The 10,855-nt window shown below is 51.0% G+C and overlaps 1 protein-coding gene across 1 annotated transcript; it reads right to left on the bottom strand.

The window, feature by feature from the left end:
• On the bottom strand, window positions 904–6,762 carry KLF10 (Kruppel like factor 10). Its single transcript, NM_001134344.2, has 4 exons — window positions 6,603–6,762; window positions 3,655–3,888; window positions 2,645–3,557; window positions 904–2,473 (listed from the first exon to the last, which is right to left on the bottom strand). Exons 1-4 carry the CDS (start codon window positions 6,636–6,638, stop codon window positions 2,214–2,216), a joined length of 1,443 nt encoding a protein of 480 aa, NP_001127816.1. The 5' UTR covers window positions 6,639–6,762; the 3' UTR covers window positions 904–2,213.

The following is a 10,855-nucleotide window of genomic DNA, read 5'->3' as shown; positions in this document are numbered from 1 at the left end:
CATGGACACTCAACAAGCTGGATTAGGTTAACCAGTTAAGTTGGGCACTCCTACGTCAAGGCCATTTCAGCGCAAACTCAAACACTAATCTCTGATATTATACACAGTATACCAAATAGCATTTACGGCTCCTAGTTCTACAGACAAGTGACTAGCAAGCATTTCTCAGAGGTGGATTAGCTTTCATGTGGCTTAAGTACCGGTATGTTTATTGCATTTAAGGTACCATTTAACGATCTGAGCTAATCTAACTTCTAGTTGTGAGCAATTTACTCTATTTAATAGGTCAGGCTTTTTTTCAGTTCACAGCAGTCTCATTGCTTATAATTGTGCACTGTAGTGTGCTCCCTTTAACTCAATGCTACTTAACAAGGTTTTGATGAGCACCAGAGCTGTATTTCAACCCCAAATCACCAAAATGTAAAAAAATATTTTTAAGTAGATATCTGGCCTTGCTTTGCATACCTTCTAAATTGATTGTTCATATGTTAAAGATACACTCCCACGGTTCTAATTTTTTTTTTTTTTCCTTTTAGGCCACACCAGCAGCATATGGAAGTTCCCAGGTTAGGGGTCAAATTAGAGCTGTAGCTACCTACCTACACCACAGCCTCAGCAACGTGGGATCTGAGCCAAATCTGCGACCTACACCTCAGTTCACAACAACGCTGGATCCTCAACCCAGTGAGCAAGGCCAGGGATTGAACCTGCATCCTCATGGATACTAGTCAGGTTTGTTTCTGCTGTGCCAAAACAGAAACTCCCTACAGTTCTAAATTTGAATAGACCTGTAGAGAAATTTAGATAGTCTTTGGATAGTACCACAAATGATCAACGTCAAGGTTAGAATAAGAAGGTTTTCAATAAATACAATCAAGCAGTTATATATACCAAAGGAAATTCTTTATTGTAAACAAGATATAAAGTACAACAGAACAAATATTGTGCAAACTGTAAAATCACAAGGATTTTTTTTAATTAAAAGAAAACTCTTGTTTTCCAAGGGCCCAAAGTTTTGATGGCAGAAATCTACACCCAATAGAGAAAAATGTTAAATGAAAAGACATAGTGACATTTTTCACTATATATTTTAAACAACTGACTTTTGTTTTACCACTGTGTATATTATCCACTATACAACAGAATATAACAGAAATACTGTTAACGAAAGTGAATGTTCTAATATTTTTTCTACCTACCTAGTTCTGAATCCCCCCCCAAAAAAACTCTCATAAATTAATTGGACATTTGTCCATTTGTGAATAACGGTCACTAACTTTCTAATTCAATGAAGCACACATTATATCCTGGTAGCATAAGGGTTCGTTACTGATGACCTATGTCATCTTTTTCAAGAAGTTATCTGAAACCCTTAACATCCCTTCTTTACAATATATGTTTTCATCTTTTTTTTTCCTAAACAAAGTGCAGTGTATTTTAGAGTCTACAGAAAACACATTGGTATACAGTTTTCAAATCTACACAAAAAATGCAGCCAACTAAAGTTCAAAGCGTAATAAAATGCCTAGTTATGGTCTTTTGTTAAATTTCAAAATAAAAATGCAAAGAAGTTAAAGCTACACTTCAGAGCAATTAAATTAATGAGGATTCCAATTTTTGGGACCTCTTTAGCAATATACAGCTGCTTAATTCCGAACATCAGTGACTAGTATAAAAATGCTAGTTCTAGATATACTTAACAACTACATCCACGAAATTGAATGGAAAGACTAATAGTAAACAAGGTAACTCTAGGAAAAGATAATATTCGTGATAATACAAATCAATTCTACATCTCCATCTCTGTACCGTAATGTTTATTTCCAGTCTCTACACTTGAAACCAGTGCTTTAGAAGAATCACATTGAAAAGTTGGTCTCAAGTATAAACGGTGAAAGTAACAAATTGTGCACACATATTCAAAACCTGTGCTACCTGTGGCTGACTTCACCTGCAACCTTCAGAAAACATTGAAAGGAATAAAAACTTTCTCATCTCTCTTATGCGGTAAGAAATGAGTCCTGCAACTCTGTGACCTGCCTGTGGCCGCAGCACTTCTTACCATCTAACCCAGGCTGGGCCTTCTCCCCAGGCCATGGGCCTTCTTCTGCTTGTAGCCCACACTGGAGGGCCACAGACCTGCAGTGGAAGCATTTTCATATCACCATTCGCTCCCGGCTGTGACAAAAGTTAGTTCTCTGCCATCCAAGCTGTCACTGCGTGGGAGCAGGGGTTGGAGGTAGGGAAATGTCATTTAACTTGCTAACTTCCATCTGCCAGTTTGGTAGCTTCTTGGCCGACAGATGGCGTCGGGCATGCTTGGTCAAATGGTCACTCCTCATGAACCGCCGGTCACACATGGGACAGGCAAATTTCTTCTCACCTGTGTGGGTTCGTCGGTGTCTGGACAGTTCATCTGAACGGGCAAACCTCCGTTCACAACCTTTCCAGCTACAGCTAAAAGGTTTTTCTCCTGAAACAAAAAAATTCGTATCATCATTACCATGCATGTTACTGTAAGTTACATATTAAATTATATTTAAGGCTTAAAGATGTTTTATTAACATGCCTAGCTTGTGTTCATGATCATTGCTAAAAAACCCTTTATCCACATTTCTAGATATAAATCAGGAATGGTTGGTACCTGTATGTGTTCTCATGTGGGCCTTCAGATGAGAACTTTTAAAGTACGTCTTGCCACATCCTGGATGGCTACAGATGTGACTTCTTATCCTCGAAGAGTCGATCTGAGGAGTGACTTTAGCTGCTGAAGGGGAAAACCCTGGAGCAGGGGCGATGGGAGAGAGTCTAGTGCCATTTGGGCTCACCACCGGAGGCTTTGGGTTCTGAACAACGGGCTGGGGTACGACAAACATGACGGCGCCTTTGGGCACCTGAGTGCCCATGAATACAACAGGTGGGCAGACAGCTGGCGGCTGACTGGGTGGAGTGCTGGGAACAACTGTTGTCACAACAGGGTTGTTTGCAGGGAGGGGAACCATCTGGCAGATGACCGGCATAGTTGGCACACCCCCTGTTGATACTGCAGGTGGAGAGACTAACACTGACTTCTGTTGTGGGGATGTGGAGGCTGGCTGAGATCTACAGATGACTGTCTCTGAAGAAGGCACAGAAAAGTCATAAAGTGCAGCACTTGCTTTCTCATCAACATCTGCCACTGTGTCCCTCTCATGTTTGGATCTGTTTGGTGACACAGCTGCACAAGGTACATTTTTTCTTGAAGACTCAACATTTAGGTGGGTTCTTCTTCGAAAAGAATTGTCCTGATAGTTGAGGATGCTGGCTGCTTTCACTGGGCAGGATCGGTGGTTACATAGCTGAGCATCAGCTGTATGACGAATCACACTTGTTGCCTGAGCCTTGGGGAGTTTGGGGGCAGATACCGGGCTCTTCTCCTCTTTGAAAGGTGCAGTAGCCATGTGAGGCTTGGCAGTATCTGACAATGATTTAAAGTGTCCAGTAGGTGGCGCTGGTGCCATCAGATTTGACACTTGAGAGGGTTCAAAGTCAGAGGGACTGTAAGGTGGAGTCAAACACTACAGAGAAGAGAAATATATAGGCAACAGCGTGAGAACGGTAGTTCATCATGTAAAAAATTCTATCCTTTACATCCATCGTAAAAGCAATACTTACAAATGCTGGGATCGTATGAAAATCTGGTGTACCGGGCAGCAGATTCTCTTCCTCTGACATATCAGACACTGGAGTAACAGGTCTGTTTTCAATATATTTCTTAAAATCAGACTTCCAACTGCAGCTCATAGACATGAGTGCCTCTACGGCTTCAAAATCACTTTTCTCTGCAGCTTTGTTCCACGAATACACACCCTCTTTTGATCTTTCAGAAATCATTTCCATTCTTTCCTCCTATAAAAACAAAAGATTAAATGCTTTTAAGTATACTGTTCTCCACATGACATGCGGAACAATGTGCAATTTTTTTCCTTTTTTACAATTTGCACAAACTTTTCAAGATAAAATCTGAAATAACTTTTCCTCATCCCTCCTCTGATAGTGATAAAATCTTCCTCATTCTTCCTCTGACACTTAGGCCTGAAGACTGATACCCTTGCAAGGTGAGGAGGACCTTATCCTTATTACCTCTCAGGGGACCAAGGCCAAAGGTACCAATTAATTTGAAATCTAAAAGAGACCCATTTGGCTTATAAGAAAAAAAAGGTTTTATATTCTTTCCAGAGTAGCCACCTGCAACAGGAGTCAGACAAAATAAGGGAAGGCTCTGCAAAACTCATTAAAAAAAATACAGGTTATGGCATGAGATCTTTTCAGATATTTTTTCCTAACGGGGAGGAGAGGCCAAAATTGATGATAAATAACAGCGCATGCTTTATATTTATCAACTCCTATCGGGTATTTAATGCTTGATGTTAATGCTCCTTCTATCGGGTATTTAATGCTTCATATTAAACTGCACCAAAAAAAAAAGGTACTACCCTCCATCTTATTCTTTTTTTTTGTGGTCTCATTCTTTCGTCAAAGTAGAGGTTGTGTAAAAAAAAAAAAAAAAGAGCATTCTTTATGTTGCAAGGTATTATTCTTAACGCTTGTTTAAAAAAATGCATAAACCCTTCATGTTGAAACCCTAAGAAAACGACCATTTCTCTTGAAATATCGCTAACTATGCAATTGCATAATCCCGCGCCCTTTATGTAAGCTGCAGCGGACAGCGCATGTTTGTGTAAAAGCCTCAAGACGCCAAAGCAAAGCAAAAAAGAGAAAAGGCAGGCAGCCGGGAAGCAGAGTACGAGGTGGGAAGGGCCGGAAAAGAAGCCGGGAGGGGAGGAGGACTGGGAGTGGGGCGCTAGGCAGGAAAGGGAAGCGCGGGCGGAGGCGCGGGCGGGGGAGGCAGACGAGGGGCGGGGGCGGACGGCGGGGGAGATCCTCGCTGGCGGGGACAGACAGATGGGGCCGCCCTAACCTCAATGAGGCTCGCGGGTGAGTCACTGGGAACATTCCTCGCCGCTCGCACGTCCCCGCTTCCCTGCCTCCGCCATTGGCCAGCTGGCCGGGCGGCCCGGGCTGGGATTGGCTGGGCCTCGGAGGGCGGGGCGCGGAGGAGGAGGAGGAGGGGGCGAGGCATGTGAACAAAGCGTGATCAGCGGCTGCTCCGGGCGGCGCAGGAAACGTGAACTGGGAATTGCCGCGCCGTCACCTTTCACCTACTTCCTGAGCCCGCGGGCCCCCGCCCTCGCGCCGGGCCGGGGGAGGGGCCGCGGGCGCCGCCGCCAACCGCCCGGCAGTGCGCGCCCCAGCCCGCGGGGAGGGGCGGGGCCCTGGGCCGGGGAGCGCCCGCCCCTTCCAACTCCCAGCGAGCCGCCGTTCCCTTAGGAACCGACAGCGGGGCCGGGCTTTGCTCCCGCCCCTGGCGGAGGCCGGAGCTGGGTCACTCGGGGACGAGAAGCTCCCCGAGCGCACCCGCTCCCGGCCCACCCCCAGCCTCCGCCTCAGCTGCCGGGGGAGGAGCCGGGTCCCCGCGGAAACCCGGCCCCCGCCCTCCTCCGGCCGCAGCCCCCGGGGACCTAGCCGAGCCCTCTGCGCTTCCCGCCCACGCCGCCCGCGGGATTTCGGACCACCCTGACTCTCCCCGAAGATGCGGCGCCCCCTCCCCGAGGTTTCCTGCAGCTCCGGCCCCAGCCCGTTGCGCATCTCCACGAGTTCCCAGACGTGCAGCCCCAACAGGCCCCGGCTCCAGACGCGCGGCCCCACGGCCTGCGGCTCCCGCCTTAACACGCTGCCCCCGCGTCTCGCGGCCCGGCTCCCCCCGCCCACCTTCTCCGCCCTGCTGCTGGGTCCCGCTTCCCACCCTCACATCGCCGAGGCGGCTCTCTGCCCCCTCCGAGAGGTGCTCAGAGTGTGGCCACCTGCCTGCCCCGGGAATGGGAAGTCCCTCCAGACGTCGGGGGGGGGGCAACTCCGCGGCCCCCCTCAGGGGTCCCGGGGCCGCGTGCCATCCCCCACGCTCCTGCCAGTCGCCCCTCCCCCAGTGGTCGGCTATCTGCTGAGCAGCCCCCGTCCCGCAAGCCTCCGTTCAGACCGCCTAAATGGGGAGCCCCCTTTCCTCTCCTGCGGACACCTTGCCCCGCAAATCCTCGCAAGCACTACTCTCCCACCCTGGGTTGCATTCCTGATCTAGACAGAGGCAGCTCTCTACAGCACCAGGTGCAGGGTGGCCCCCTCACCCCCCTCCTCCTTCCACACCTCCTATCCTCGCTGAAAGGGTAGCAGCCCCCACCCCACTCTTGCCACCCCTCCAGTCATCCTCCCCCTCACCTGCTTCAGGTCTCCCGGCAGAGCTGACCCTTTCCCTCATTACACCTAGAGCAAGAACCCCCTCTCCCTTCGTCTCTAGACCCCAGCCTGCTTCTCCTGACCCTCTTCACTACGCACGCCGTCACTAAAGACCGGTCTGCACACAGAAAGCCCCTTCCTCTCCTACGACTCCACTGCAGCCCCCGTCCTCCGGCGTGGCTGATGTCACGGGGCTCAGGCTTCGCGCCCCCCGGGGGCCCCTCAGACGCAGCATAGGCCAGGAAGGACAGGGGCATCCCCAGGTGACTTACCGCAGCTTGCTGGAGAGAAGCGCCGAAGTTGAGCATGGTTGGCTGCCTGGCCGCCCGCGGCGAGCTGACTGGCTGCTAGGCTGGTTGGCTGCCTGGCCACAGACGGGCGCCCAGAGACACTCGACGCCACTCCCGCCGCCGCCGCGCTCCGCGCCGTCTGCCCCCTCCCCATTCAGGTAGCTGCTCCGCCTGCCCCGCGCCGCGGGAGGGGGTGGGGGCGGAGCCTGCTATCGGCCAATCAGCGACAAAGGTGTGTGAGGCGCCGGCCAATGGGCTAGCGGAGCCACGCGTGATCAGCGGCTGCCCGGCAGCGTGAAGCTTGTGTCAGTGGAGCGTGTACACAATCCCCGGCAGCGTGTTCCCTCGGCCCAGCCCGAGGGAACTCCCGCCGCCACCTGACTCAGTGACACCGCCCCCACCCCTCATCCACGCCCCCGCCTGTAGTTCCCCCTCCCTGGCCTGGGTGGGGGGCGGCGCTGAGAACGGGGGCCTAGCCCGGAGGCGCGGCAGCGGCGGCGCGCCCAGGGACTGCGGAGGGCCGGCCCCACGTGGGAGGTGGGGAAGGATGCCCGCTCCGCCCTGTCCCCGCCGCACGAGGCCCCATCTCGGCTCTCCGCGGGGTAGGCGGGACGCCGGGTAGCCAGGCGGGGGAGGCAGTGGCTGCAAGCCAAGGGTCCCGAGCCAAGAGATTTGCATTTGGAAGCGCCGTCCCCTTGCGCGTCTGGCGAGAAAACAGAGCCCGGTGACCGACTGAGCTGCATTTTTGGAGCATTTGCAGGGTTCTGACTCGCAGAGCCCTGGATAGCACCAAGGGAGGGTAGGAGAGGGAAGGGAATCCTGTCACTATGCGGACACCTGCTCCTGCGCCCCCCGCCCACGCCAGGGCCGGCGGCGCGGGCTCGCCCTCTCCATCTGCGCTGCCTGCGGCATTGCCCGCCCCCGTCCGCCCCGCCCATCCTTCCTCCTGGGCGGTGGAGAGAATGCTGTGGGGACGGCAGGAAGCCCCGAGAACTAGACCAAGGGGGTGATGGGGAGCCATAGACTAGAGTTCTTATCTTTCTCTGGCGCCGGCGCTCGTTTGCAGAATCGAGTTTTGAGCTCGCTCTAAAGTTTAAATTGCAGTCTACCAGCTGTTTCAAAGGTAGACCCTACCCCCACACACACCCCAGGCCAAGGCCTCCGGAAACGCTCTGCCAGGAAACTGCTGCTGGGGATGGGGTGGGGATGCGGTGGGGCGGGGTCTTCTAGGGTCGCCTGGCGCCAGGCAGGGCACGCCTGCGGGTGGGTTGCAGTGGAAATGCCCATCAAATCAAAGACACAATCCCCACCCCCACCCCACCCCAACCCCACCCCCGTCCCCGGCCGGCGAAAGCACCGGCCCCACCCCCCCCAACCCCCCCGCCCTGACCCACTGGCTGATCTGAGGCGGTCTGGGGTTTCCAGAATGCGAGACTACGGTTCTGCTTTGGCTATTTGCCCCCTTTTGGCCTTTTGGTGTCTGTTCATGGCAGCTGTTGTTGGAGAGGGCAATGATAACTCGGCTTAAAGCAAAGGAGATTTTCTCTTTCCGAGGTCTGAACACAGGTCACAAATCACTGCGCCTTCCTCCAGGTGTCTCGCCTCTGTGTGTAACTGAACGGCTAGTTTAAGTGTCCTCTTTCCCAATAATCACAAAATGAGTATAGAAAAGGGAATGAATTATTTTAAAAACAGCCACATCTATGAACATCTTTTAATGGTTCCTTCTGGAATATCTCTTCTTGTATATCTAAGGCCCAGGCTAGCCAACAACAGTAGTAGCAATCAACCAAGGCCAGAGCCGCCCACTGCGAGAGGGGAAGAGGACTGAATGGCCTCCTGTCACAGCCTCGCCTGAATCTGCTGGACGAGCGCCAGCTCAGCAGCCCAGGCAGCTCTTCCTGTCTCCCCTCTATCCCATGCCCCAGCTTCTGTCTGCAGGGGTGTTCCTCCCTGCTGGCTTCCTTCCGCCTGGGCTGTCCCATCCTGTTGATCTGAACCTAAGGGTACTGGAGCAGCTGGCCCTGGGCACCTGCTGCAGCAGAGGAAGCTCCTGCCTGTGCCCAGCCGGCAGCCCAGCCTTCCTTCCTGTCAGGGAGCCACCCCCCTCCGGTGGCCACAGCCAGGCCTCCAGGTCTGAACTTGGTCCCTTCCTCAGGAATGTGGGGCCTGCTGGCATAGTGCCCCAGCGTGCTGAGAAGCAGGGAGCATTTATGGCTTGTGGGAGTGATTCAAAACAGGAAAGAAAAGAAGGGGTAGGAGAAACAGTGTGGCGGTGGCACAATTCCTAGAGATTCAGAGAAAGATGTTCCTCACGCACCTCAGACTCAAAGTAACCAAAACTAAAATCCTTGTTTTTACTTCTTCCCATATGCGGCTCTCATCTCCAGCCTTCACCTCTCCCCCAAAGCCCTGAATCCAGTAGGTCCCCAGATGCCAGCAGTCTTGCCTCAGGAATACCTCTCTTCCCTTACTTTCCATTTGTCACTCAAATGTCACTCTAGGCCAGTCTGGCATCAACTCTTTAAACAATCTGTGCTCTCCTCACCCAAGCCCCAGTCCCAGCCCCACTGGCACCCCCAGTGCCAAACTCTCTACACTAAAACCAGAGTGGGCTTTTTGAAAGTCCTGATGCAATCATGACACTCCCTACTTAAAAATTATCCTTTGCTCCTGCTGCCTAGGGAAGAAAAGCCCATTCCATTCTGCCCCCAACCCTCCCCACCCTCCCAATGGTCATCTTCCACCCAGACACACCCTTGCCCATGGCCACATCCTTATTCAGTAAATACTGTGATGTTCCTTTATCTGCTCCATTCAACAATATTTGTTGAGTACATGTGTTGTGGGTACTGGGACAATAGCAATGAATAAGACAGGCCAGGTCCCTGCTCTCAAAAGGCTTGGATGGGAAGACAAAGATAAGGAGACTATATATATATATACATATATATATATATATATATAATCACTTATGACACTAAGTTAATTACAATGCATAGACTTGCAGTAGAGTGATAGGATTGTGCCTGTGATTGTGGGCAGCTAGTTTGCTTTGGGAGATAAGAGAAGCTTGTTTTGAGGAGGAGACTTTTAAGCTGAAAACCTAATGAGAGGATAGGAAGCTCTAGAGAGAGCACACCTGAGTAGACGGAACAGCTATGGCAAAGTCATACATACATATAGACGTATGTACATACATACATATAGCAAGAAGGAGCTTGTGCAGTGCAGTGTAACTGGAGGTATAGAGGGTATAAAGGAAAGTGGCAGGGGACAGGGTTTCAGAGTAAGGCAGGAGCAACCAGACTACTGAGGAATGTACAGGCCATCATATGAAATTTGGATTATCTTTAAAGTGCAACCAGAGGCCACAGAATCTCAGAAGACGTTTACCTTTTTTATCTCTGAGGGAATCCTTTTAACAAAAGTAATATGTTCTGGAGCTCCTGTGTGGCTCAGCAGGTTAAGTATCCATCACTGTCACTGCAGTGGCTTGGGTTGCTGCTGTGGCACAGGTTTGATGCCTGGGCCATGAACTTCTGCATGCCACAGGTGTGGCCAAAAGTAATACATGCTGATCATCATCATCATAATAATAATACAGGAGTTCCCGTCATGGCTCAGTGGTTAATGAACCCAACTAGTACCCATGAGGACATGGGTTCGATCTCTGGCCTTGCTCAGTGGGTTAAGGATCCAGCATTGCCGTGAGCTGTGGTGTAGGTCACAGATGCGGCTTGGATCCTGCATTGCTGTGGCTGTGGTGTAGGCCGGCGGCTATAGCTCCAATTCAACCCCTAGCCTGGGAACCTCCATAGGCGGCGAGTGCAGCCTTAAAAAAGACAAAGACAAAACAAAACAAAAAGGAATACAAAGATGAAAATCTCTTGTAATCCTGCTACCTAGAATTAATCACTATTAATATTCTGATATACATTTTTCAGACTTTTTCTCTGTCCTGCCTTCTCACTGCCCCCTCTCTACGTAGTAAATTATGCTACTTTGCAACCTACTTTTTTGTTAACTTCATCTATCATGGACATCACTCTGCACATCAATAATTATAGAGTTCTTACATCTTACTTAAAAGTATGAGCTTCCATTTTCTCTGGAGAGTCCTGGTTACTGACTTTTACCTGTTCAGACTTGGGAATCCTGGTAATATTGTCTACTGTCATGGGTATGAACAGGGGTGGGGGTGGGTGGTATTCCTTTTCAAAGGCAGAACATCG

This window comes from Sus scrofa, chromosome 4 (genome assembly GCF_000003025.6).
Source record: "Sus scrofa isolate TJ Tabasco breed Duroc chromosome 4, Sscrofa11.1, whole genome shotgun sequence".
Taxonomy (NCBI): Eukaryota; Metazoa; Chordata; class Mammalia; order Artiodactyla; family Suidae; genus Sus; species Sus scrofa.
The sequence above is the reverse complement of the archived record's forward strand: the minus strand, read 5'-3'. Positions and strand labels throughout refer to the sequence as shown.

Bases quoted from the DNA above. Each gene is read 5' to 3' on its own strand.
- KLF10 (NM_001134344.2), bottom strand. From the start codon at position 6,638: ATGCTCAACTTCGGCGCTTCTCTCCAGCAAGCTGCG. The intron at 3,558-3,654 runs GTAAGTATTGCT...TCTTCTCTGTAG, and splicing joins TTCATACGATCCCAGCATTT to TGTTTGACTCCACCTTACAG. The intron at 2,474-2,644 runs GTACCAACCATT...TTTTTGTTTCAG, and splicing joins CCACATGAGAACACATACAG to GAGAAAAACCTTTTAGCTGT.